This window comes from Fusarium sambucinum, chromosome IV, assembly GCF_050947815.1.
Source record: "Fusarium sambucinum isolate potato_lamoka chromosome IV, whole genome shotgun sequence".
In the NCBI taxonomy this organism is placed as follows: domain Eukaryota; kingdom Fungi; phylum Ascomycota; class Sordariomycetes; order Hypocreales; family Nectriaceae; genus Fusarium; species Fusarium sambucinum.
In genome coordinates, this window is record NC_139291.1 from 5,623,491 (window position 1) to 5,651,478 (window position 27,988).

General features: G+C 48.7%; 7 protein-coding genes across 7 annotated transcripts; 5 read left to right on the forward strand and 2 right to left on the reverse strand.

Moving 5' to 3' along the window:
* Positions 1-1,941: 1,941 nt before the first annotated feature.
* FSST1_001872 (thioredoxin-like protein) lies at positions 1,942-3,141 on the forward strand (the record flags this gene model as incomplete). The annotated part of the gene is made up of 2 exons (XM_083227807.1): positions 1,942-2,455; positions 2,513-3,141. 2 exons carry the CDS (start codon positions 1,942-1,944, stop codon positions 3,139-3,141), a joined length of 1,143 nt encoding a protein of 380 aa, XP_083092054.1.
* Positions 3,142-3,353: 212 nt separating this feature from the next.
* On the reverse strand, positions 3,354-3,793 carry FSST1_001873 (heat shock factor binding protein 1-domain-containing protein; the record flags this gene model as incomplete). Its single annotated transcript, XM_083227808.1, has 3 exons — positions 3,354-3,442; positions 3,499-3,601; positions 3,743-3,793. The coding sequence occupies 3 exons, from the start codon at positions 3,791-3,793 to the stop codon at positions 3,354-3,356; spliced, it is 243 nt and encodes an 80-aa protein (XP_083092055.1).
* A 514-nt stretch (positions 3,794-4,307) lies between these two features.
* On the forward strand, positions 4,308-6,836 carry FSST1_001874 (uncharacterized protein; the record flags this gene model as incomplete). Its single annotated transcript, XM_083227809.1, has 1 exon — positions 4,308-6,836. The coding sequence occupies one exon, from the start codon at positions 4,308-4,310 to the stop codon at positions 6,834-6,836; it is 2,529 nt and encodes an 842-aa protein (XP_083092056.1).
* Positions 6,837-7,131: 295 nt separating this feature from the next.
* FSST1_001875 (uncharacterized protein) lies at positions 7,132-9,576 on the reverse strand (the record flags this gene model as incomplete). The annotated part of the gene is made up of 2 exons (XM_083227810.1): positions 7,132-8,983; positions 9,086-9,576. 2 exons carry the CDS (start codon positions 9,574-9,576, stop codon positions 7,132-7,134), a joined length of 2,343 nt encoding a protein of 780 aa, XP_083092057.1.
* Positions 9,577-18,482: 8,906 nt separating this feature from the next.
* FSST1_001876 (uncharacterized protein) lies at positions 18,483-19,046 on the forward strand (the record flags this gene model as incomplete). Its single annotated transcript, XM_083227812.1, has 1 exon — positions 18,483-19,046. One exon carries the CDS (start codon positions 18,483-18,485, stop codon positions 19,044-19,046), a length of 564 nt encoding a protein of 187 aa, XP_083092058.1.
* Positions 19,047-21,315: 2,269 nt separating this feature from the next.
* Positions 21,316-23,124, forward strand: FSST1_001877 (rhomboid family protein; the record flags this gene model as incomplete). The annotated part of the gene is made up of 3 exons (XM_083227813.1): positions 21,316-22,006; positions 22,060-23,018; positions 23,071-23,124. The coding sequence occupies 3 exons, from the start codon at positions 21,316-21,318 to the stop codon at positions 23,122-23,124; spliced, it is 1,704 nt and encodes a 567-aa protein (XP_083092059.1).
* A 1,398-nt stretch (positions 23,125-24,522) lies between these two features.
* FSST1_001878 (DNA-directed DNA polymerase delta POL3) lies at positions 24,523-27,984 on the forward strand (the record flags this gene model as incomplete). Its single annotated transcript, XM_083227814.1, has 3 exons — positions 24,523-25,281; positions 25,330-27,143; positions 27,243-27,984. The coding sequence occupies 3 exons, from the start codon at positions 24,523-24,525 to the stop codon at positions 27,982-27,984; spliced, it is 3,315 nt and encodes a 1,104-aa protein (XP_083092060.1).
* Positions 27,985-27,988: the final 4 nt, after the last annotated feature.

Genomic DNA, 27,988 nt, shown 5'->3' on the forward strand with positions numbered 1-27,988 from the left:
GTATCGAGATGGGCAAGGGGACCGATGGTTCACATGGAGTTTTTGATTGTCATAATTTCACATTGACCCGATACACTCCATGGCCACAGGTTGGTCATGCGGGATAGTGCGAGGATAAGACAAGACACATAGACAATTCGAGGTCCAATGCAATGGTATTCGTCTATCCTCGGAGGATGTTCGTCAGACGCACGATCTTCCCGAGGGACCCAAGCAAGCCATAAAACTCCTGTTCCAAGCGGCCGCCCTCCGAGTGCTTTTTTAACGCGAGGCCTTTGACTTTCTGCTGAGAGTTCTCCCCCTTCCACTCAATACTCTGCTCTCCAGCATTTCCCCCCATCCCTTAAACGAGAAAACCGGGTGTCATGATGTTGGATCGTTTATCGGTACTGTAGACGCAGTCGGGTCAGTCCTGTTCATTCTGACTCGCGCACGTCGTTGATCGTCCTGGGCCAGGGCCTGGAGACCCCACGCTGTGCACTTGCTTCATGTCAGACTCACCTTGTTGAAACCGATGTCCTTGGCCTTCTCACGGAAGCACTGACGGCACAGGTTGAGGTCGTACTTTCGGATAAGACCGGCCTTGTGCTTGCAGACACGGCTGGAATATTTGTTAGCACATGTAATAATATTCGAATCGATTATCGAGGGACGCCGTCGGGTGGCATTTTTTATTTCGCGTCCGACGGGCGGAAGAGGATTGTGAATTGTTCGTACCAGCTGCGAGAGCCCTTGCCGTAGTTTCGGGGGCGGGAGTTCCAGACGCTTTCGTGAGACATGGTGTCGTTGTTGGGGGGGGTTGAAGGCCGAAAGCTCGAAGGGTTGCGGGATGGTTTAGATTTCGAGATGGATTGCTGCGTGAAATTTTGTGTGCGCTGACTTACTAGGTCCCGCAGCCCCAGTTTGGGCAGGAGCGAGGGCACAGAGGCTCGGCAGTCGGAAGGTGAGTTAGTCCGTTATTTTTGTCCCCACTCTGGAGATGTCCAACAAGGTGACTTACATCCACTTGAGGGCAACTCTGAATAGACGTGAAGAATAATTTAAACTTGTGAACTGGTCATTGGCTTAGAATCAGAGATGTGATACTCGTATTTTTATCTCATATTATAAAGTTGTGTGTGCGTAGCTAGTCAGAGTCTCAAGCGAGATCTACGAACAACCCATAGAGCATACCAGCCATATGTACGCTGTTGACTCTATTGCTATACTGAGAGTCTCTAGCTAAGGTATGCATGCAATACGGGAAAGTTTAATTATAGGTATAAGAAGAATTTTACCGGGAAGCCAAACTACCTCTTTGTTGTTGATAGGTACTAGGCACCTAGGTACCTAAACAGTTACTTCGACTTGGGAGAATTAGTTGGAGGTAGTAACTTGTCGACAGTCGCTCAATTGATGGAGAGCTCGCAAACATTTTCCAATGCGACCATTAGGTGTAAACTCTGGGTAATCTTGCATTGATATGTTATCAGAACCTTGGTCTCCAATTCCTGAAGGTGATCAAACAACCGAACTCAAGTTGAGACTAAAAAGTTGTCAATAGTACGTACTCAAGTCAACCGAAAGAATCGAGGCTTCCGAGTCAACGCAACCGCTCAAGTTAGCAACTCCAACTTAGACAGAAACAACAAATAGAAACAATAACTGCCTCATGACAAGTCTTGGAACAATAGGTACAGCTACACAGCTAACATGTAATTGGCTGACAACTCCATCTAGGTGGCGGTGGAAGCTTGCCTCAGCTGCTCTTAGGTCCCGCTTTACCTTACAGGGATGTCCACCTACACCGGACATTCCTATGCAAACTGGCATCTTGGATTGATTTCCAAGCAACCCTTCTAGAAACAAAGCACATCTCTTTACAAGATTGTGCTCTGGTTCGTATTGTTTCTACGATTCTCTTCCATCTAACAACATCAATCGGACCAAAGTTCATACAGCATGGTTCTCATCAAGAGCTTCGTGCTTGGCGCCCTCGCCGCCACCGTCGCAGCTAAATCCGCCGTCATCGAACTGCTCCCCTCCAACTTTGACGACATCGTTCTCAAGTCCGGCAAGCCTACCCTCGTCGAATTCTTCGCCCCGTGGTGCGGTCACTGCAAGAAGCTTGCTCCCGTCTGGGAGGACCTTGCAAACACCTACGAGCATGCCAAGGACAAGATCCAGATTGCAAAGGTCGACGCCGACGCCCAGCGTGAGCTCGGCAAGCGATTCGGAATCCAGGGTTTCCCTACTCTTAAGTTCTTCGATGGAAAGAGCGCAAAGCCCCAGGAGTACAAGTCCGGCCGTGATTTGGAGAGCTTGACCACTTACATTGCTGAGAAGACTGGTGTCAAGCCCAAGAAGAAGCTTGAGATGCCCAGCGAGGTTACCTACCTCAACGATGCTACCTTCTCCAAGACCGTTGGCGGTGACCAGCACGTTCTAGTTGCCTTTACTGCTCCATGGTGTGGACGTAAGTTCTTATCTTTTTCTGCAACGCTCTTTAACTTGCTAACTGCTATATTCATAGACTGCAAGACTCTCGCCCCTACCTGGGAGGACCTCGCTGCCACATTCGCCCATGACAAGAACGTCGTCATTGCCAAGGTCGACGCTGAAGCTCCCAACAGCAAGGCCACTGCCGAGGAGCAGGGTGTCAAGTCCTATCCCACCATAAAGTGGTTCCCTGCTGGTAGCAAGGAGGCTGTCGCCTACGAGAGCGGACGCACCGAGCAGGCCTTTGTTGACTGGATCAACGAGAAGGCAGGAACTCACCGCGTTGTTGGTGGTGGTCTTGACAACATTGCTGGTACCGTTGAGTCTCTAGACACCCTCGTGGCCAAGATCACCGGTGGTGCTGCCATCGCCGAGGTTGCTGCCGAGGTCAAGAAGGAGGTCGAAGGCCTCACCGACGCTGCTCAGAAGACTTACGCCGAGTACTACGTTCGTGTCTTTGATAAGCTGAGCTCCAACAACGACTGGGTTTCCAAGGAGCTTGGTCGTCTGGATGGCATTCTTGCTAAGGGCGGATTGGCTCCTTCAAAGCGCGACCAGATCCAGCAAAAGACCAACATCCTTCGCAAGTTTGTGCAGAAGAAGGTCGAGGAGAAGGTCGAGCAGGCCAAGGAGAAGGTCGAGGAGATCAAGGACGAGTTGTAAAGCATCAAGTATAACAACACGACAACATAACAAAGATAGCAAGTGCAGAATCATAAATCTCGTCTGTAGTTGATTCTTGGGTTCCTTGATGTAACGATATAATGAAAATACCGTAACAACCAGACATGCTAGCTCTTCTATTTGCGCATGATGAAGTAAACCTCGTGCGATAACCTAAACGCCATAGACTATTGGTCTATATATGAAACTCATCAAGGTTTGCTTGAACTTCCATCTTTTGGCTTGTTGCTCTCCTGAAGAGCTGCCTCAAGGTTGTCCAATCTTCGAGACATCTCGTCCACTTGAAGAAGCAAGATCAGTGGGGCACCTTGAGTATTTGGAAGTGAACGAGCTTACTCTTTGCAAAGATCTCTGAGGAGACGCCCGCAAACTTATTGGAGAGAGAGTTTAGAAGCTCTTCGACGGCCGCCGTAACATCAGCGCGAGCATCATCTGAAGCCTATGGCAAAGGATCGAGTTAGCGGCGCTGTCCGCACCTTGCAGAGGCCTTGACGCTCTGCAACACAACGCACACATTCTTTGTGTAACGCTGCATGCGTTGGGTCTGCCGAGATCTGTCTGAGTTGGGAACAAAACTTACATTTTCCGGCTTGTTATTAGCGGTGTCGGGCTTGGGGTCATTGCTGGCCATGATGGAGTTTGGGTGTAAGAACTTGGGATTTTCTGGCGGAAGAAACAGCTGGAAAAAAGACGATAAATATTTTAAACAGAGAAAAACAACCGAGATTATAATTTCAAGCGTGTATGTATAGGTAACTTGGTCTGTCTTTGGTGTTTGCTCAGTGAATGTTTGTTCCATGATAGCCTGTAGGTATAAGGTCCCCTTATTCATACTGTGCCGGAAAAGGTACGGCATAATTTCAAAGAGACAGTAAAGCAGAGAAGTTACAGCCACACCATGCTTGGCTGTCATGATACGTACCCCTTCCTTGAACAGCCAGTACTCTTCTTCAGTCATAACGCAAACAACATTGGATCCCAAATATAGCGCCACAAACCATTAACAATCTCAACCAACTCTTTCAACGTCTCATTCAGTCGTTCAGTCTTATCATTCATCAACATCGTCCGCGCGTCGCCGTTGGAGGACGACCAAAGCAGACTTAGCATGTCACAGCGATAGACGCTTTCCATCTTGGGTCATCATGCCTTCACCCCAACATCCGATTGCTACCATCCTCTTTATCTTGTTTTTTATCTGGCTTGTTTTTCCCGACAGCGACTACTCAAGCCAACCTCTTAGTCTCTCTGATCTTGCACAGGAAGGACTCGACCATTTCCAGGATGCGCTAGACGTGCTCAACGCCTCTCGCTGGGGCGATTTCACACCAGCCCCGGAGAAAGGCTCCAATGTGAAGTCTTCTTTTCTCAACATCACGGGATTTCGTGCTCAAGACAATCTCACATGGGGTGACTTGAAGAAGTTCCGTGAGAGGAGCATGGCATCCAGTCGACATGCCGTACCACCAGTAGGGGGCCGCAGCTTATGGGACGCTGGGCAAGGCGAGCCTATGTGGATGAATATCTCAGGAACTGTCCATGGAAAATGGGTCAAGCGCAAGGGCTCAGTGCACAGGAGCTATGATAGTTACAACTTGAGCAAAACTGCCCCCGGCTTGGACTGGATTGGAGATCATGCCCCCTGGGCACGAAACATCACTGGCAGTACTGGGCGCATCATGCTACGCCTTGAAGGAAACAAAACAGTCAACGAATATGAACAGCTGCCAGCTCAAAGTGGTGTCCCTGTTGCCGGTGGTCTCATCCGAAGTGTCAGAGGTACGACAACTATCGAAGACACATACGGATCTGGCCATGACTGGGAAATGAGGCTGTGGGGAGTCCATTGGCCCCGTCAAGGTGTCGTTTTGATGACCACCACCAGTGAGAAGTTTGAAGGCATCTTCGGCTTACCACATTTGACTCCAAGCGAGGACTTCTTCCAGTCAAGCCAGAAGCTGTTGAACGAGTCAATTGCCCGCACAATCACAAGAAAGAAAGATAATATATATGCGGATCAGACAGTTCCCTGGACTTCTGACCTGGAAAACCCACTTTACACCAACAACCCATCGCCACACTGCGAGTATATCATGTATGCACAGGTATATCCACCAAGCCGAAGTCACTTCAATCTGGATTCAGAGGAATCGTCCAAGGACGTTCTGCAGTCATTTATCGGCAGCATCGAATCAGAATTACAGTCGCCTGTGGGCGCACCTATCCCCAAGATCCCCAAGCTCCAAATGTCAGTCGTCATCTACTCCCCGGACTGCGGATTCTTTCTCGAGAGTAAGGGGCCACCAGACTTTGGCCCAGGCGAGGCTCAGCATTTGACCGGCATGAAGTTGGAGGTTCAGGTCTACCAAGTGAAGGCATGGATTCTTGCACATGCAGCCATCATGTTTGCTCAGGTCTATCTACTCAAAAACCAGATGCGCGAGTCTTGCACTCCTTCCACCATGGGTCGTGTGAGTTTCTGGACCATCATAATCATGCTCATGGTTGATGGTATGACCTTTACTGCTGCAGCTACCTGGGTGTCGTCTGCCGGCTCTACCTTTCTTCCCACTCTGGCACTATTGCTCGCAGCCTTCCTCTCTATGACGATTGGCGGAAGTTTCTTATCAAAGATTCACGAGGTTCAAATTCCTGAAGCTCGACCTCGCAGAGAACGGGATCAGAATACTGGTAGTACAGGAAATAACTCCAATGGTACGGTCTCATCCACCACGAGGCCGAACACGACCGATTCTGCTCCGCTTTTGCCCAATCCTGCTACGGCGCGTCAGCCGGTCGCGCCTCCGCCTCCGCCTCCATCGCAGCCCGTCATTGTCCCTTCCGATCAGGACATTGGTGCCGAGATTACTGCTTCAGCAGCTGCCGTCCCTGGTCCTACAACCGCACACCACTCAGAGGAACCTCCGTTGTCGTTTCAGAATATCATCGGACGTCTCATTCTTATCTCTCTATGCATCATATTCCTAGCCATCTCTTCCACGACATGGTACCCTAACTTACGCTCCATATTCTTGAACCTTTGTGTTCTCGTCTATCTTTCCCTCTGGATCCCTCAAATTCGCCGCAACATCAGGCGCAACTGTCGCCGAGCACTCGCATGGCCGTTTGTTATTGGCCAGTCTATTCTACGTCTGCTCCCTGTGGCATACTTTTGGACTAAAGAGGACAACTTTCTGTACGCTCGATCCGATCGACACGCATTTCTTGTCTTCTGTGCTTGGGTTTGGATCCAGCTTGTCATCCTTGCTGCGCAAGATATAATCGGCCCCCGTTTCGGCGTTCCTGCAGGTTGGGCCCCTGATGCTTGGGATTATCATCCTCTTCTTCGTGAAGACGGTCTGGAAGCCGGTGGTCTACCAATCGGTCTAGTTGCAGACGATACCCCTGGTATTGAACGTGCCCGTTCCTCGGGTGATGATGGCAGCAAAAAGCAAAGCCCGATGAAGAGCATTGACTGTGCCATCTGTCGTGAGATTCTTGAGGTACCGGTACTTATGGCAGAGGACGAAGACACAGGCGTTGCAGGCGTCTTTGCTCGCCGCTTTTACATGGTCACGCCTTGTAGGCACATATTCCACAGTGGCTGCTTGGAAGGCTGGATGAAGTTTCGGCTTCAGTGTCCCATATGTAGAGAGGAGCTACCACCGCTCTGAGTAATCTTGTATAGCCGACGTTGTTTCTTGGGTGGCTGGTTCCACTGTTCGAACGGCACTGGCCCCTTAGGTGAACCAGCGTAGTACACATAGGATACACGATTGGATTTGGTCTACGAGACAATTCTCACTTAGCATGACACAGTCCATGGCATTGACGTGATATCTAAGCGCTTCTCTTTTCACAACCAACTCCTGGCCCCAAACACCTTGTCCGCAGTGACCCATGCCTACATTGAAAACAGAACGCCTTTGGTACATAGTGCAAATCGAAACAAAGCTCAGTTCCTTGAGCTCACCAATTCAATCGGGTTTGACGAAACTTTGGGTCCGGCATACCGGGTGGGAGTCCGCGCGTACCAACCTGGAGCTCAGCAACGCGAGTTCGCAGATCGAAGTCGACGGATCGGATCGTAAAGCGCTTCTCTTCAGGTATTATGCGGGGTATGGGCCTCGAGATACCATCGGCAGGGTACGACTCAACCCCCATAGCAAGCGCCTCTGACTCCTCGAGGTTCATAACCCAGGCACTGATGTTGGCCACCATTTCACTATCCCACATACCCTCCCTGCGAGCACTGCTGCGAAGTAACTGAATGGCTCGACGGCGGGTACCTGGGTCGCGGCATTTTGTAGCTACAACGAACAGAGGGGCAACAATACCGAGATCGGCAGCAAATCGAGGTTTGATATGGGGAGCTGAGAATCCCATTGCTGGAAAGAAATCCTGGGACTGCCAGGTTTCGCGTTGTCGATGCTGGCACTGTCCAGGGTTTGGGCAGTCACGCGCAGCAGCTCGTCTCTCCTCGTCGCCAACTATCTCAATGCCGAGGTCGACTATAGTCTGAAACTGAGGAAGAAAGCTGTCAAAGTCGGACTCTTTCTCACTAAACATCATAAGATACAGTATTCTCGTGTTAGTGGCCAGCATTCTCAAAGCTGCAATGCCTGCTTTCTCTTGTAGGCTGGTAGAAGGGTTGTGCCGTGCGAAAAACAGATTATCAAAGGCCTTAGCCCATCTATCAAGATGGTTCTTAAACGAGAGACCATAATCAAGCCAAGATGGAGGAAGAGTACCCTTGAGATCCGATTTCATGGAGAACAGTTCCTCGATGTATCGCATGATTCGAACATTCAGGTTATCGAAGGCAACCCGAGCCTCGATGACCGAGGTAAAAGTTTCAGGGATGGAGAGAGGCGCCTCTTGCGAAGGGGTATTCGCGCCACTATGAGCAGGAGATTGCGTTTGAGACTGGGAACTGAGCCGTATACTGAACGGCTGAGGGAAATGGAAGGCCATGTCATAAGACTTTGCCTGAATCGCTAGTCGGGTAAAAATGGTGACCAGTTCGTCCTCCAGAGAATCTTCAGACGCTGGCAGAAGTCGTTGCCTTTGTTGAGTATGGAATATGTCGAGCAAACCAAGCCCGGTCTGAATCTGATGGATCGCCTGCCTGTGATCGCCAATAAAGGAGTCGAAGCAGGCGAGAAGTACATTAGTCATGATGGAGGTTCGGTGGGATCTCTGATCCTGGGTGTTTAGTTTGACCAATGCATTGCACGCGTCACCGTATCGTCGGATAGCCACTTGCCAATGACCCCTGATGACCTCGAAACGAGCCTCAGAGCCCGCGTCAGATCCACGACGCATGTCGAGCGCGGCCGTCTGCTCGAGGGTCTGGTACAGAGCGCCCAGGGCAATCACAGCACATTTGATGGCATCCTCAGAATGGCATTCCTGTAACACGTAGCGGGTCCAAAACACGTTGTGAAAGTACCCGGATAGCTCATGGGCCGTGTGCGAACGGAAAATGTCAAAGTAGAAAGATTCACTGGGCTGAATGTGAAGGGCCACGGATGGTTGGTAAGTAGTGGGCGACGGAGACGAGGTTCCAGGTGAGGCAGTTTTTAGAACTGCTCGTTGGTGTGCTCGGCGTGGCAGCAGGTGGTAGTCGCCGTGCAAGGGCGCATTGACAGCATTCGAGGATACATGAGCGTCGTAGACTGGCATCGGTTTCGGGGCAATTCGAACCTCTTCAAAGGGACGGGAACTGCGACTGGGCGGTGGGTAGCCAGTACAGTTCTTGTTGCTTCGAACGCATTGCGTACAAGCCGGGCGAGCCTCGTCACACTTAATACGTCTCTGCCTAGAGTTTTTCCAGGTAAGAATGGATGGTATATCGGGGCAATTTCAAGGTCAAGCAAGCGGGAAGGAAGGGAATCGAAAATCGGGAATCGGGGAGACGAACTTGCAATTGGTACATCCTGTCTTAACTTTTGGCTTACTGGTCCTGACTCGTTTCGCTTTGGGTTTGGAGGTTACTGTTGAAGTGGCTGACGCTGTTAGGTCTGTTGAGTTTGAAGTAGAAGGGGCCTTGGCAGAGGAGGAGATAGACGGGCTGCTTGACGCAGCAATGGCGTCTGTAGTAGCACTTGGAGTAGCTGGTGTACTTGTCGATGCAGCAGAGACGTTGCTACTACTATAATTGCTCTCGTTGGAAGGGATTTCAACATTGTTGAAAGTGTTAATAGCGATAGGGTGTAGAGAGGAGGAAGGTGGCTGAGTTATCGGGTCAGTTGTTGGAAAGACTGGGGTTGTTGATGTTGCCTGTGTCTGGGCCTGAGCATGCGTTGTAGTTGGCAATGATGATGTTGATGCTAATGATGTTTGTATCGGTATTGGTGGTTCTGTTGATTGAGCCCTCGACATGGAGGAAGGCACATTGGTAGGCTGGTTCATATTTGCAAAAGGTTTAGAGTAATGTACATCCAAGTTCGTCTGTGCATGTATCTGGGCTGGGACATGTGCATGTGCCCTTGCTTGTGCCAGCGCCTGCGCTTGTGCTTGTGCCTGTAGTTGTAATTGTGACTGCGCTGTTCTTCCCCCCGCTCTCTCGGAATGAGACGATGAACCCTTTTCGATTAACCAGCTCTGAGCCATGGAAGACAGCGCAATGTCAGGTCACTTGAGCTACCACCAACTTGGCCTTTAAAGGATAGGTGCAGTGCTGGTATAGGCAGTAGCCAAGGTTGGTTGGTAGGGTTGTCGATTTACCTGGCCAGATTGCCGTTAATAAATGTACTATCCTAGCTCCACGGCTACCACGTTTCTCTAAGGCAGGTAGCTATCGAACCGCTTCTCGGCCGAAAAGACGGAAAGGTGGATGAGAAAAGTGATTTTAGTTGGTATAGCCGGGAATCAGAGTTTCTGCGGGAAAAAGGTGGCAGAGGACCAAGAAGTAGCCGGTAGAAAGTAAAAAAAGAATTGGGAGTGAATAAGTCCCACTGGCAGGAGGCAATAGGTAAAAGGAACTAGTAGTAGTAGAGTAAAGTAAGTCGTTACAGATATGGGCACAGGGCTGGCTAAGTTGATACGCATATGGAAACACATCAGTGCAGCCCGGCCGTGGAGGATATAGGTGAAAAGATAGTGTCAGCCCCGGTCATGTACTCGGGCGCAATGATGCCTTTCTATAGGCAGCTCCTTACTCCAATTGCTCTGCAATTGGTTCCAAGGGGCAGATCAAGCATATAATGTACTGTGTTGACAAGCATAGATTGACATGACAGGCATGGATGGGGCTCATCTGTTCCTTGATATCGAACACCACTCCTATTTGGGAGGAGGAGGCTGAAGGCACGCCAGGCCAGACCAACCCATACAATGCCATGGCTCTCAAGTACAGGGGGGAGGTGGAACAATCAGCCCGAAAGGAACAGACAAAGTGATGAGTTCGACAGCAGCTAGTAACAGACCCCGAACGAATCTGATTCATTGTGGGGAGATGAGCCGGAGCATTGTAGCAAACAAGCGGTCCGGGGTACCCTTCCCATGGAACAAAAGAAGCAAACACCAGCACCATCAGGAGGAGAATCAGAATTAGAGACAGGCAACAGATCGCCGGTGGGTTTCGGCTGGGCAATATCCATATTGCTTGTCATGCTTCGGGCGAGCTCTGCCAAACTTGGAGTAGCATGACTCTGTGTAACCACAACTAAGATCAAATCTACCAGGGACTGGCGAGACAGCCGCAGTAAAACGCCATAACTTTCCGTGCGAGGGGACATGGGACGGTACGATCCAGTCTAGATGGCGAATAATTGGTTGGTTGGTCAGTGGCCATGTACTCAATCGGTCAGTGTAATTGTCGGTCCGGATACGCTTTTCCAGAAACAGGGCACGGCAGGGTCAAGTCTGCTAGGGTGTTGCATAGGAAAAGCACTGAGTAGTACAGTACTTTGGCAGATGCAAGACCTGGGAGGTTTTGGCTGATTCCAGATAGACCCATGGGTGAAGGAATGCAGAGCTGCAGGTCTCTCTGTCCAGCACAGCACAGCGTTTGAACCAAGCTCGTCACGCTGGATAATGAGCCCGGGACATAAAAGCCGGGTCTATGGAACCCATTCATCTGTCCAGGTACGGATGCTGTCCTGTTGCAGTGAGAATATGGATGCTGATTAGACTTGGTTCAAAGTAGAGCTGGAGCCAGGTGGTGAACCGTCCAAGCTTCGGGTCCTCCCCTCTCCAGCGCTATTACTCTAGTGCAGGCTCACGCTCGTTGGTGGTGGAACGAGACTTTATCACCCAATAGGGATAGAGTCGATTTTTGACAGGGGTGCGCTTCTGTGTTCCTGCTGTGTTGGTCGCACAAGGGAAGGATGAGCTTGACTAAACCGCCTCGAGAAGGATTGACGCCCAGCACTCTGCATCTGCATCTGCAGGGCTGTTAGAGGCGTAATTAGCGCGGTGGCGGTGGAGATTTGCAGGGGACCAGGGGGTGCATCTGACGTTTGTTTCTAGCCTGTGCCATGGATACTCCTTGACTGATAGAGTTGAGCTTGTCGATGGGATGATGGATCAAGGACTTCAACGTGCAGCTGTAAGTAAGCTCAACGTATGCACGCCTTTCCCTCCCCGAGTCAAGACCGGGAACAGGCTAGTAGGAAGCTCCTGTTGGGTGGGCGCTTGTGGCCCGCTCTGAGAGTCTTGGCGAGTCCCACCCCGCTATATCCGATCTATACCCGCATAAGAGAGGCGCAGTTAGCTGAGTCCTGGGATAAGAGTATAACCACTGAAACCATCAACATGAAAACACGTAAAATATTGAGAGACAGGTATGCGTTCTACTCACCATTCTACAGGGTTGACTTCGTACTTGGTGGGGCGGGTTTATTATTTCGTGCCCGTCGCCACCGGCAAGTCATTTTAAGGCCTACCTGGGTATAGAGTACAGTGGTAGTATTTAAAAGATCGGGTGAACGTCAACTCCGACTGAGGAAAAGCAAATAAATCCCACCTACTAGACTACTAACTTAATCACAGTCGCAGTCCAGCTCAACAAGGTTGAATCACTGCGACTTAAAGCCTGGTATCCTCGCATTCGCTAATTGCTTTGATACAACTCATCCTTCCCTCCCCTTTCAGTACTGCACATGTGATGCCATCAGACTCAGATAGTCCAATTGTTAGGTGCCATTGTCCTTGCTTCATTGGCTATCATAACTTCGGAGCTTCCGATGACTAGAAACATACCTTAAACAGACAATTAATACGTAACGAGAATGCTGATGTGAATACCAGGCCATGGGTGCTTGCAGAACCAGAGCTCGGCTTTCCTATCTTAACACTAACAGCCGGTTAATCCCACGATCCAAGATGCGATGAACTCGATTTGTATTCAGGTACGTACTCGTCTAATCTCGAGAATCTACCTAGATCTCGATAGATTAGAACTCCGGTAAGCACCCCCATACTACCGCTGCCTGCTACAGTATATAGCACAGCACCAACCAAACCCTCACAAGCTTCGCATTCGCCAACCATGTGCGGCACAGTTGCTCATTAAGTTGTTTCATGCTTTCGTTTTTGGTAAAGGTCATCACCTCCCTCTCATCCTCATTCTCTCTCTCTCCTTCTCTCCTCCCTCACCTCTTGGCTTTGCTTCGATGAGCTTTACCTGTGCCCTTAAGCAGTTCGTAAACCCTGATGTTGCAGCCAATCGTTCCGGCAAAAGTATCATGTCTCGTTGCAGGCTTTGTAAATTAAAGACTGCACAGGCGCCCCTTGATCTGGCCTTGGTCTAAGTTTGAGCTAAAGGTTTGGTTCTTAGCTCTACTCCAGTAGATTGGTGCCAGGGGGGCGGCAAGGGCCGGTATCTTCCGTCACCCAAGGTGTTCGCATAACTATCAATGCTCAGGGTGTTGACAAGACCTGGTTGATTACCTGTCCCTCGTGGCCTGCCAGGAGAAGGGGCTCCCAGTGTGACGGGACATTTGTCAGACAAAGACGACCATTGACCATTGAAGTCTAGTTTTGAACTGTCGAGGCGGGGTATTGAGTCTGTGAGTTTCGATATCCCAAAGAGTGACGATGACCGTTGCCATTGAGGATTTTATCCCCATCAAGGTTTACCTTTAGGTACCAAAGTTATGCGGTATCATAATGCCCGTCCGAGACCAAAATCTAGCACTTATCAAGTCATTCAATAGTAGATACTCGCCCATCCCCATTCCATCATATCTTACCTATCATATCTGTCACAACTTTCAGCCTTACAGATTTCAGAGATCACATAACGCTCAGCAAGACCAGGTAGATGGGTAGCATCATCTTACTGTAACGGCAATACGAATCCTTCCCATCTCCCCCGATGCTAATTGTGCTTCGCCTCTGAGCCCCTGGCGTTCGGTTCGGCTCCTCCACATTAGGCATGTCAATGTTACAATGGTTCGTGAAGATCTCTTCTTATGGCCTAATGGCCGTGGGCGACGTCTACTCTCCCGGTACGCGGCTCTTGTTATCCTAGCTGCCGGCCGCCTGTCCGATTATCTTATGTGCATGTAGGTAATTACCGTTACCGTAGATAGACTGTAGTTCCAACACCGTACGATGCTCGGAAACGATGGACAGTTTTATCTCCTATTCGAGACAGCTTCCTCCAATATTCTCCGAGACTCGTCCGTCGCCATCAGGCAATAACCCAAATTCGGTACAACGCAATTCGCCGATCCCCTGTTTACCAAGCTTGTTTTTGGTGACTAGGCCAAGTGGACTTTTGAATTGTGCTGGCATATAACGTTAATCGTCAGGGATGGCGGAACTAAACTCCCCAGGGTTTCTGTGTAAAAAGCACTGTTTCAGCCTCCCTTTCCAAATTCAGAGTTTAACGACTGCACAGAGGCGTGAACTTTGCTCTGTGTACTTACATAGTAGGTACCTACTAGCCTACCATACGTACCTAGGTATGTATGGTAGACAGAAAGATCAAGACCAACAAAGGAATCTACCTGATGGATACTGCTAAGCTAAATTACACCAGCAGTGGGTACGAATTCGCCAAGACTTTACACTCTCCAGGCTCAGCTAGTTGGCCGCAACACGACGCACGTCCTCAACCCTGTTGGCCTCAGCCGTGCCATAGCTGCTAAGGTAGGTATGTCTCAGCCACGACAACTCACTCCCGCTATCGGCTCCGAATGGTGACAACTACAAAGACAAACGGCCGATATCACTTAGTTCATGTTAAAAGCACAGACAAAAAGGCTGCCGCCGGCAACTGCTGCAAGCACATCCCAAAAGAAGTGATTGTTGTGGAACAGTTTCTATCCATTTGCTGCCTTGGCATTTGTTGTTGGATATACGTAATTGGTCGTTTTGTTGAGGCCCACAGAGATTGAGAGATTGATTAGGTGGCCTAGTGGCTTCTGGGGGTGTTCGTGTCAGTCAGTGACATGCTTTGACCTTTCTTCTAGTCATGTACCAACCGTCTATACAATAGGCTTCGGCAGTGGCAGTGGACCAGACGGCATCATCGACCCAGTTCTAAACTTGAGGTCATGATTCACATTTGTGAAGCTAAAGTGCAATTCAGGCAGTCTGAGTGATGATAGACATAGACAGCAGTATTGGAGGTGATAACACCCAACTGCACGGTTGTATACTGTACAATGCACATATGTAAAGTGATATTATGTAGTACGAAATTAGATTTCAACGGCGATGAAGTGGGTATGTGACGGGAAAGTGTCTGGTTCAGCGATGCAAGACGGGGAACGTGGTGCTTGCCATCCCACTCATAATGACCGGCCATGACCTTGTATACAGAGTAGAGGTCCCTGTCCAAAGGTATATCCTCGCCTAAAAGTCACTAGTCACATTAGCCCCCTGTCGGTACCGAGTAGTGCAAAAGCCTCTGAAGCTTTTAGTCACTTGGCTAGGTACTATAATACATCCTACAACTTTCACTAATAATAGGCTAATAATCCGTTCGAATCTGGTATGCAATAAAGCTTATACTCTATATTATTGTGGGAATGTGCTAAAGTGCTGAATTGATTAACTACTATCTGTGTGGGATAATGCATATAACAGGAATATAGGTACTAAGTACAAGTTAGTCAAACTTAGGATAGTGCTCCTTTAACGGTGTCTTTTACTTCTTTTTTAAATAACTGGGTAATGTCAGGCAACGTTGAGTACCGGTATCTGCACCTTACATACATTGGCCGTTTTAGTCTCCCACTACCCGAGCATGCTGACAGTCGGCGATGTAACCTCATCTGGTCGCTCCGCAATAACATACTAGGATCATGACCCCAAGTCCAGTAGCTAATGGAATGGATGAAACAACACAACACACATGGACAACGATGACTCGGAGTTTATTATAACACCGGCATGGAGATATTATGTCATGTTGATTTCCGAGTTTTATCTTATTAGATAATTACCATTTGAACTAGGTACCTAATCACAATGAGCTCACCTATCCTGAATACTTGCGCCTAAGCAACAAATGAATATCCTTTACCAGGGGTACAGCACTAGAATGAAGACCGTTAATAAGTAGGTATCTACTAAGGTAACGTAATTGCTCGGACCTACCAAGGAGGTAGGTAGTATTCTTCATCGCAGAATCCGCGACGCAGATACATACGATCGGTTACCAGATGTTATCTGTACCTTCCGTATGCAATTCTTAGTCTACCTTACCTGCTACTTTTAGCAGAGTAAGCTGCCCAAATTGGCACTCTTGGCTCAACGCCTGCCGAGTCTAGTCTCGTCACGCTCCTTCTCCCTACGGAAGTTGCCGCAATACGGGTAGCTCGGGTGCGTCGTGACCGAGCATTGCCAGCAACATGAATCAACAAACAGAAGTGGCAAGTAGGTAGAACCAAGAAACTGAGACTTTTTTTTAAAAGTGCAGCCTAGATCGTCGGAGAAATTTTCGGGTCAGTTATCCTTAATCACGTTCTTGAATAAAGAACTGAACTTGACGGCGAGGCGAGGCGAGGTTAGTTGAATTGATCGACCTTGGTTATTCAGTCATACCTCGGTAGGGCGCACACAGATGAAACACTTTGTGCCGATTCAATGCGACTGTCTACATTCAGAAATCAGACGGGTCTTACCCAGTAATCTAACCCACTGTGCATGTTGTCTTCGGCTCGTCAGCAGTAAGCATGATGACTCTTACTTCATTCTTTATAATTGATCATTCTTAAATACAAGTCATCAAATAACGGCACATTGAAAACTTAATTCGCTCTTTAGCGAATCATGAATCGATAGCATGAAGAACTAAGAATTATCAATTACCGACGCACCGGTACAGATACAACTTTGTTGGTTCGGCAGCACCCGAGCAGTGTTTCACAGTACTAACTTACCACAAACCTCTTCACAACATGCAAGTCGTAGGGGCACATGCTAGTGACTTCAGACTTGGTTGTTTGACTTGGCATAACTAACATGCATCGGCGCCTGATCACTACGCATCGGGACGAGTACTGTTCTGTTGAGGTTCCCAGTCATCAAAAAGGGAAGGTCAATGCGTTCCCATATCTTCACCCCGTGTTAGACATTGTCTAGACTTGGTCCCTGCATCTTGCTATGCCGTTACTATGAGACAGGAACTTGACTCGCTCAGCCGGCCCTGACTTCCCTCAGTTCTTTACGGATTAATCCCAAAATATTCAACATAGAATTGGACGTTCTAGGTACGCATGTGACGGCAGCTAGTCTTTGAAACCTTCTCCCATTCGTTCAATAGAACCGTTGGCTAGTCATCGTTATGGTTCAGCCTGTTCGGAAGGAAGTGGGTGTGGACCAGTAGTAGTCGAACGAACGTTCAAGTCCCGATATTGGAAACACTACTGTTTTCCTAAAATCTCCCATCATCCGTTCACTCAGCAAGTTGATGCCATCTATTGGTTGCATGTCTGAACTTGCAACTAGTGCGCCCTGGCTTTTGTCTGATGGCTGAAGGCTGGATAATCTTCTAACAGCCTTCATCGGATGAGGCACGTAGTCCAGGCCGATGATCTGACATGTTTCTTTGCCAGGTCTTGGCAACGTCGAGATTGCACAAGGGCATCGTTGAAGCTAGTTCATACATAGTCTAGGTAGCGAGATGTACTAGTTATGCATGGTATTTCGGATCTTTTCCCAGATGCCGTGAACTAAATTGTTCCTCGGCTACTCGCCCATCCGTCCCGTCTTTGTGCATTATTGACCAGTCAGTTCTTGGGGGCAGTTTACAACAGAGACAAATCCGACTGGCGGACTTATAAGTTCCTTAGAACGGGATGAGGATGCTTGGGGATAACAGTATTATTATGACACTCTATATGTGGTATGCAACTTTATAGCGGCCGAACGCAATATCAATGACAGACGTGGCGATTTCGTTTGATTATTCCGAGCAAGAGGAACCCACACGCAGCATATAGCGAGACACATTCTGACATTGGGGGTGTTGGCACGGCACATCATAGTTTCTGTTCAATCCCCTGGCAATCCATTACGATCTGCAGATCGTAGCGGTATCAAAGCTTCTCATCATGCATGTCCCGGAAATTATCACGGGAATCTTCCAGTACTCGAAATCCCCTTCATGTTCTCCAAACACTTCCGCTCTACCTAATGTCTCCTTGTCCACGTAATTTGGTATACTGGCTATACGTCTTGGTGGTATTTCTAATTTCAATCAAAGTGATGCATCAACTCGTACAGCCGACCCCGACACAACAGCCCAGGGGTTCATATTCAAAAACTATTATTTCACATGTCATTCTCACGGTCTTGCATCATTTAATGATGCCACTTGCTAATCCTAAGGTCCTTCATAGAGAAATACTGTGATGTGTGTGAAATTCAAAGAACCTAGAATATGTATCAAGGCAATGTACATTTAAGTGTTGATCTGACCATTCAGTCAAGCTCCCAACCCTACCTACGCACACCGAATGATCAGTTTATACCTGCCTACCTACCCAAGCAAACCAAAATAGCAAAAACCAACATGAAGAACTCTGCCCATGATTGGCATCAGATTTCAAGCCAATTGTTGGTGGGCGTTACTCAGCAGTGGACTTACCCTGTACCGGCAATTTGGCCCAGACAGGCACTTGCGATTGCGCCAGAATTAGCAGAGACGAAAAGTACCTCCAAGCAGCTGTCAATGGCCAACCAGAATCGAGAAAAAAGTTAATGGTGGATCAACGCATCTTTGACTTTACCAACGAAGAAGGATTTCGATCACGACCTTTCTGACGCTGTTGCAGCAAACAGCTTAGAAACCCGGAGAATTTTGGCCAACATTCAATTGATCGAATCGAATCGAGGCGCATTGTATCATATCCAACATGTCACAAGATCAAGATCAAGCGGAACCGCCCTTGCCTCCCCGCAATGCCTTCATCCACAACTCTGCCATGGCTGGTGCCGTCATTCTACCCCTTGCGATGCTCCTGCCACCACGAAAGATAGATCTAAGGTTCTTCGTCCTCGCTGGAGCCTGGTCCATGGCTACAAATCAGCTCGCCTACGAATACACGGGGTCGTCAATCTACGCACGTTTCGGCAATCGCATGGGCTCCATGATGGGCACCGAGCTCCCCGAAGGTGCTCAGCGCACACAAAAACTACTACGAGAGCATCGCGAGAGAGAAGCGGCACGAAGAGTCAAGGAGGGACATCAGATCGAAGAAGAGAAGACGGGTGTGGTAGCCAAGACGCTCAACGACGTGTGGATGGGGGGTGAAGAGAAGGACTGGAAAGAGAAGCGTGTCAAGGAGCATCAACAAAAGATCGAAGAGGGCAAGGGAATTGGTGATATCATTATTGACCAGGTTGCCGATGTCTGGTATGGTAACTGGGGAAAGGGCACCAAGAAGCCGGACGACGAAAACTCGACCGAGAAGAAGTAATGATGACGACAACTACGATATTAAAGGATTCTTCAGGCATTCTGACCTGACTGTCGACGGGAATCGACATGTACAAGACCAACTGTACTACTATTGATGAAAAAGGGCAGAGAATCGTCGCAGGCCAATGCTGTTGAATTGTATAGCGAGGCGATATCGATGGATGTACCCTGAGAAGGGGATGATTTATATCATGTATAAAATACCACACTGTATAACTATGATTGGACTCAGCAACTCATTTTCTTGGTGATCTGAAAGCAGTCGACGGCACTGGCCGAGGCTAGTGGCCTACCTCAGGGCATCAGAAAAATTGGCAGCTGAAGGTACGTATAAGAGACGAAATTGGTAGATCATTTATGCGATCTAGACTGGGCTTAGGCTATTAATTTCTACACGATAGAGCTTAAGGTCAACTTTTCTGTTACCTACTAGACAGCAGAATAGGGCTAGCAATGGCAAACATCTGGAGAAGGACTGATGCTGAATGTTTTAGCACGAGTTTCCGGACCTCTGTCCGTGTCGGCCCAAATATGCGCATGGCGTCTTTGTTTGCTTTTGACCATCTAGCGGCGGGTTATGTCAATAGAACCCAACAACAAGGAGTGACGGGGAAAGCCATGGAGGAACTATACCGGCTACAAATCTTGGCGTTGAGGTCAGCTGTCAGATTCAATAGCATTTAGCGGTGCATTATGTGAGTTGGGCGAGCAACTGCTTGGCATGGTTTGCAGAGGCAGCACACACAGGGTACAAGGAGATTAGCTGAGTCTGTTCTTGTCCTCAGAGTTGCACTTCGAAGGCCTGAAGGTTGGACATGGAATTGCCTGGGAGGTCAACCGGAATCCGTACAACAGGTGATTGATTGTGCTGATGCAGTAAAGCCTGGGGCTGGCACTGCATCAACGAGTTCCACTTCAAACATCCATGGATACCAAGGTAGGTAGAATACGGGGAAGATTCGTCAGCTTCGGTAGTGGCTGTGGTTGGCTTATTTGCATCAGCCACCAAGACGCATAATTCGATATGAAGCGGAATGTGGGTTGATGAGCAAGTATCTGTTGTATGGCTTGAAGATGATAATATTGGGACTTTAATAGCGTGCTGTTGGTATACATAGTTTGTGCAACATGATTGTAGCAGAGTGAGTGTTTGCGGTTGACGAATAATGAGTTGGGTGGGATACTGCGAAGAACCTAACCCAATGCGTAGACTTTTAGGCAAGGTACCTGAATAGTAGTGAAATAAAGTTTTATTATTTGGGGCATTCCTTCATCCCATCTTCACGATGCCTAATTTTTGCATGTATTAAATAAGGCTCGTGGCTAACCCGTGGGCAGGGCAGTTACCGTTCTAAATTAAGAATATGTGGCGCTTAAACCCCAAAGAGTGAGGCTCAACGGCCCTCCAGTGCACTTGTGTTCCATCCAAAACCCTTTCAGACGACTCAAGTCCCAGTGATCGACCTTTTGGGTACAGGGATATATGGCTCACAGCTGTCAGCACAGCCCCGGTACTGTACGTCACCGTCACTCAACTGTGAGTTGTTTCGTCATGGCATCCAGTCAGCACGAGAATTTCTGTTCACGTTTGCTCCATGTAATGCAGAGTAAGGCATTGTAGCGTAGCAGGGATGTTACCTGAGGGTTAAGGCTGCCTCAATAAAGATAGATACACAAAGAGTATTTCCCCTCCCCGTTATTCCTACTACTTTTGCCTTTCTTCACTCTTTGTTATCCGTCATTTTTCTTTCTCCTGTGTCTGCTGCGATACGATACGAAACGACCTATTGCCAACAAGGCCAGTTTAGTGGATCTGAGACCCCTGTTTATACGCGTCGACAGTGCCTTGCAGCCAATCAGAGCCGCGATTCCACGCAATCCAGACCAGTCTTTTTACGTCCCTGGCGACCCTTGAAACAGCCCAGCTGAGGTTCAGTTCAGGACAAGACCTGGCTTGGGATTCTGACCGACCAGCCACTTTTCGTATCTTTTTCTGGTTAAACATCTCCAGACCCGAAAACGACAACACTCTCTTTGTCGCATACGGGCAGACTTTCTTGGGTACATCACTGTCTTGGATTTCTTCACCTTGCCGATCAGCTACCAGATAAGCGAATCTGTATCTGTGACGCTGTCTCGTTGCTCTGAAACAGCTTGTCGCAGTATTAGCAGCATCCCCTTCTTTAGTTGCCGCTTGGCGGCTCATTCTCCCATCCGCTGCATCACCTCTTCTCGCCGCTTGATAATCTATTCTTCCTCTGTCAATCATGGCTTCGCACGATTATTACAATGGCGGTAGCCAACAGCCCCCCTACGGAGCTCCTCAACACTCCTCGCCTTACTACCAAAACCACGATACTCCTTCGCCGCAGCCAACACCAGCGCCGCCCTACGAACAAAATTCGTACAGTCCAAACTACGCTCCCGACACCTCCATCTATCCTGCCGACTCTACCACACACATTGTTCCGACCAAGCAGACACCATATTCACCTAACGATATACAATATAATCCATCGGCGGCTTATGGTAGTCCCTCTGGCCAGCACAACCAGCCTGGTCAAACTGGTCAGTCTCCTTTCGACACCGTCTTTGACGATCATGTATACCCAGCGAACCCGAACGCGGGCCCGACTCCCGGCTCCAGTACGGCTGACATTGGGCAACAAGGCTTCTATCAGGATACGAGCTATCACGGTGGAGCCACAGATGCAGCTGGGCGGCCTTACGGCCAAGAGGATATTCCTCTTCAAGACCGGACTCCAAAGAATGACGACGTTGAAATGAATGATCACGTCTACGATGCCCCTGGACGACCTAAGAAGAAGAGCAAGAAGGGCAAGGTCCGTCTCGGTGAACTTGGCATGATAGGGTCCGACAAGAAGAGAATCCCCTGGGTCGTTTACCTCTTTTCTGTTATCCAAGTTGCCGTTTTCATTGCGGAAATCGCCCGAATGGGTAAGTAGACGAAGCTTTATGAGAGAGAACGGTTCCAACTAACTCAAATTTAGGTATATTGACGGGAACACCAATTGCGATCAAGCCTCAGTTCAACGTCTTTATCGGTCCATCTCCAGGTTTACTCATCAATATGGGCGCTCGATACGCACCTTGTATGCGTAACGTCAAGGGTATCCAGAGTGTTGACAAGAGCAAAGATGGTGCTATTATTCCTGGCCTTCTATGCCCGAACGCTACCACGTCCGATAGTTTTTGTCCTCTACATGTTGTGTGTGGTTTCGGCGGCGACGTCCCCGATCCTAAATTCAACGGCGATATCAACCAGAGCCCCGAGCCTAACCAGTGGTACCGATTTATCACCTCGATCTTTATGCACGCCGGTCTTATTCATATTGTCTTCAACCTCCTTCTTCAGCTCACGATTGCGAAAGAGATGGAAATGGCTATCGGATCAGTGCGATTTTTACTGGTCTATATGAGTGCTGGAATCTTTGGCAACATCATGGGTGGGAATTACGCGCCTCCAGGGCAGCCATCGGTTGGTGCTTCTGGTGCCCTCTTTGGTATTATTGCTCTAGTTCTCCTTGATCTCCTCTACTCTTGGAAGGACAGACGCAACCCAGTCAAGGACCTCCTCTTTATCATTCTCGACATGGTGATCGCCTTTGTGCTTGGACTTTTGCCCGGTTTGGACAACTTTGTCCATATTGGCGGTTTTTTGATGGGACTGTCCCTCGGTGTTTGTGTTCTGCACTCGCCCAACTCGCTGCGACGACGAATGGGCGATGGGCTTTCTTATGCAGCCGTATCTCCCCAGACGGGCGAGACGCCCCCTCACTTCTTCAAGAACCCTGTTGGTTTCTTCAAAGGACGGAAGCCACTCTGGTGGGCTTGGTGGCTCGTGCGAGTAGCCTTCCTCGTTATGATCATTATTGTTTTCGTCGTTCTCCTCAATAACTTCTACAAGTACCACGACACCTGTGAGTGGTGCAAGTACTTGAACTGCCTTGTAAGTTTCCCAACGACCCGTAAAGACAAGCGCATCAACTGACTTGAGACAGCCTATTAATGACTGGTGTGAGTGGGGATCTTTCGAGAATCTCAAGCCCGCCTAAAAGATACATCGACTCAACGAGTTGGGGCGTCATTCCGGCGGAGACATAATTGAACGCTATCGTCGAGTCAATAGTGCATGGCTCAGACAGCGGCATGCATATTGCACAGCATTGGCGTTGTTGGGCAAACGTGGTATTGCTCCCTTGATCTTGCTAGGACTGATGGATGTTAGTTCTTGTTTTATAGTGTTAATTCATGAAGCAATGACATATTCACATATATCTCGTTCGTAATATAGCCATAGTATTTGAATCGGTACTTTTCGGAACAGGCGTGTGTTGTGATACTGGAACTGTTTACGGGTAGTATTCTGATTAGGAACACATCAGGCATTTCGCCAATACAAACACACCTACATGGATGCAAGACATGGGTTGGCAATTCTATTACATGAGCTTGCAGCTCTTGGCTTTGGTCAGGCTTGACCAACATATCATATCATGCGATACCCCGCATGTTGTTACGTGTGTGAATGGAAGGGAGGGCACACCTTGTCTGCTTGTTTGATGATTGATCACTGCGGTAGTATAAATGGTACTCTTACCTCCTGTCCTTTCCCTGGCCATTTGTGAATGTGTGCAATCTCTTCCACAATGGCTTCAGACGACTATACATATTCTAAGATTGAAAAAGTAGGGATTCGCTGTTTATTATGCGGCATGGAAATACGCAGTGTCCTGCAAGTAAGTCTTTGGAAGCTTTACTTTACGTTTTCTCATGATGAATCCTTTACAATGCATGGCTTAGCTGAATATCCCGAAAGGGACTACGGATGCTTTTAGAATGGATGTCTGAACATGTCACTTTCTCATTAAATAATCAGTTATCTTATGGCAGCATTACTGACTGAAAGGTATAGACGTTACATAAGAGGCCAATTCTGAACGACTCAAGTAACATTGTTGGAATAGATATGTAGTCAATCCTTGGGCCAATTATGAGAAAAATAGTTCTGAGACAATCTACAGTTTTGAAAAGAAGAAGAAAGAAGAAGAAAACCTCAAATCTTTATCATGACAATTTGGCCATTAGTGAAATCGATTCAAACAACGTTGATACCTCGTCTAGATAGTAGCTCTATGCCAACGCGAAGCCACGTGACTGACGCTTACACGGCTCGAGTGGGTCCTTCACGTCACGCTTCTCGAGTCGCGCTACGCGGTGGCTATCAATTAAAGTCGTGTCATTGAATCTAAACCCACCAAGAAATCTCCCCTGTTAGAGTCTCCCCTCCAACCGTTTAGTGTCAACAATCAGAATCGACCAAAGAATTCCTCAATCCCTTTTTATCTTCATCCTTGTGTATGTGGATGTGATTGTTGAATAATCCCTTTCCCTTCTTTCACTCCTTTTCTGTTCTTTCTTTCAAAGCATAGCATTTGCCATCAGCCGCTATCATGGCAAGCGCAATTGCTTCTCATAAGCGAGTCCTGAGCGAGAACAACGCTCGTCAGAATATCACATCCTCTCCAGCTTCAACGAAAAAACGCAAGGTCGATGCAGTCCCCTCGTCCCCCGCCGCCGCTCGGGTCCCCGGCTCTCAGAATGACCACCGATCCAAGATGGCGTCCAGTCAGCCAAAGAGCGCTTTCGAATCAGAAGTCCTCGAAAAACTCAGCCAGGACTTATCGGACAGGAAACGAAACAGTACCGAAAAAGATCAAGCATGGGATCGACCACCCGTAGTCAACTTCGTCCCGGAGCGTGACAGTCTCTGCTTCCAGGCTATCGAGGCTGAGGAGGGCACATTGCATGGCGGAAGGGCCACCGTCAAGCTGTTTGGCGTGAACGAGGCAGGAAATTCGGTCATGTTGCATGTCACCGACTTCAAGCATTATCTCTACGTCCCCGCTCCAGTGAACTTCCAGCCTCAGGATTGCGCAGCTTTCAAAGCCTACCTGGAGACACAGGTTGCCCAGCACCAACCCTCGATTCATTCCGTTGCTTTCGCCATGAGAGAAAACATCTACGGATTCCAGGGCAACCAGTCCAAGCCATACTTGAAAGTCACCGTGACCGACCCCAAGTTTATAAACAAAGTCCGAACGACTATCCAGAGTGGTAATGCGAACTGGAAGGGAATGTGGAGGAATGATGGTGAAGTTCAAACTTTCGACAACCTGCAATATTTGCTGCGATTTATGGTTGACTGCAAGGTAAGGACTCCCATGTGACTTGATAGTCTAATCCTAACATCCAAACAGGTCCGAGGAATGTCATGGGTCGAAGCCCCAGCAAAGACGTATAAGCTTATCAACGACCATATCCGCCAGTCGAACTGTCAGATTGAAGCCGAAGTTAGCTATCTTGATCTCATCGCACACGAGCCGGTCGGCGAATGGTCGAAAATGGCTCCTTTGCGTATTCTATCCTTTGATATCGAATGTGCTGGTCGCAAGGGTATCTTTCCAGAGGCGAACCACGACCCCGTTATTCAAATCGCCAACATTGTCACCAAATATGGAGAGAAGAAGCCCTTTGTTCGAAACGTGTTTTGCTTGCAAGAGACAAGTTCTATTGTAGCAACTCAGATTCTTGCATATGAAAAGGAGGAGAAGATGCTTAGCGACTGGCAAAAGTTTCTGATCAGAACAGACCCCGACATCATTACGGGCTACAATATTTCAAACTTTGATTTCCCGTACCTACTGGACCGAGCCAAGCATCTCAAGGTAGCTGGTTTTGAATACTGGACTCGAATCCCCAGCATGCAATCCCGAGCCAAGGAGACCAACTTTTCCAGCAAGCAGATGGGCAACCGAGATACTAAAGCTACCAACACGAACGGCAGGTTGCAATTGGATCTCCTTCAGCTAGTTCAGCGCGATCATCAACTTCGAAGTTACACTCTGAACTCTGTGTGTGCCAATTTCCTGGGCGAGCAGAAGGAAGATGTGCACCATACTATGATTACCGAACTTTTCAACGGTACACCTGAGTCCCGAAGACGTCTTGCGCTATACTGCTTGAAGGATGCATACCTCCCGCAGAGACTGATGGACAAACTTTCGTGCTTAGAAAACTACACTGAGATGGCAAGAGTCACAGGTGTGCCCTTTAACTTCTTGCTGTCTCGAGGCCAACAAGTCAAGTTCATCAGTCAGCTGTTCCGAAAAGCACTGGAACAGAAACTCGTTATCCCCAACCTCAAGTCTGAAGCTTCCGATGAGCAGTATGAGGGTGCTACAGTCATTGAGCCCACCCGAGGTTACTACGATGTTCCAATTGCCACTCTGGATTTCGCATCTTTGTACCCAAGTATCATGCAAGCTCATAACCTTTGCTACACCACGTTGGTCAGCAAGAAAGCAATTGAAGCTTTCAATCTCCAGAAAGACGAGGATTACATTGTCACCCCCAACGGCGATACTTTTGTGACGACCAAGCAACGCAAGGGTTTACTAGCGCAGATCCTCGAGGAATTGCTTGCTGCGCGTAAACAGGCCAAGCGTGAACTGGCCGTTGAGACAGACCCCTTCAAAAAGGCTGTGTTGAACGGTCGACAGCTGGCTTTGAAGATCAGCGCAAACAGTGTTTACGGTTTGACGGGCGCAACGACAGGAAAGCTTCCTTGCCTTGAAATTGCCAGTAGTACAACGAGTTTTGGCCGAAAAATGATTGAGAAGACTAAGGAAGAAGTGGAAGGTCGCTACAACATCGCCAACGGATACTCGCACGACGCCCAGGTCATCTATGGTGACACTGATTCGGTCATGATCAAGTTTGGTACCAAAGACCTCCAGGAGGCCATGAGGCTCGGAGAAGAAGCATCGAAATACGTGTCGGAAAAGTTTGTGAAGCCAATCAAGCTTGAATTCGAAAAGGTATATTTTCCATACCTACTCATCAACAAGAAGCGATATGCAGGTCTATACTGGACCAAGCCAGAGAAGTACGACAAGATGGACACCAAGGGTATCGAGACGGTGCGCCGTGACAACTGTCTCTTGGTACAGACCGTGATTGAAAAGGTCCTACGAATGATTCTGATCGATCAAGATGTTCCAGGTGCACAAGAGTAAGTTCTCCCTCCGATCACGCTCCATCATGTACAAGGTTGTCAAGCCTTATCTGGTGGCGCGGGGCGAAAGCGGGATGCTAACGGAAGATTTACTAGGTACGTCAAAGAGACGATTGCAGATCTGCTGCAAAATAAGGTCGACATGTCGAAATTGGTCATCACAAAAGCCCTTACAAAAGACGATTATGCCGCAAAGCAAGCCCACGTCGAGTTGGCGCAACGGATGAAGAAGCGAGATGCAGGCTCGGCGCCGGGACTCGGCGACCGAGTGGCCTACGTCATGATCCGAGGTCCTGCCGGCGCCAAAAACTTCGAGAAGTCGGAGGACCCCATCTACGTGCTTGAGCACAACGTGCCGATAGACACGCGCTACTACCTAGACAACCAGCTAGCCAAGCCACTTGGGCGTATCTTCGAACCGATTCTCGGGGAGACCAAGGCGCGATCTCTACTTACAGGCGACCACACTCGTGTCATTTCAGTAGCAGCTCCTACAGTTGGAGGTCTCATGAAATTCGCCAAGAAGACACAGACATGCATGGGCTGCAAGAAGCCTCTGACAGGAAAAGAGGAGTCTGAGGGAGCGGTATGCTCCAATTGCGCACCTCGAGTCGGAGAGCTTTACAAGAAGACGCTTGATCGCGTCTCAGACCTTGAGGTGCGCTTCGGACGACTGTGGACCCAATGTCAACGCTGCCAGGGTAGCATGCACTGCGAGGTTATCTGCAGTAGTAAAGATTGCCCCATTTTCTATATGCGCATGAAAGCTAAGAAGGATCTCGAGGACGCTGGTCGCGAGCTCACTCGCTTTGATGCTGATCAGGCGGCCATGTGGTGAGGAA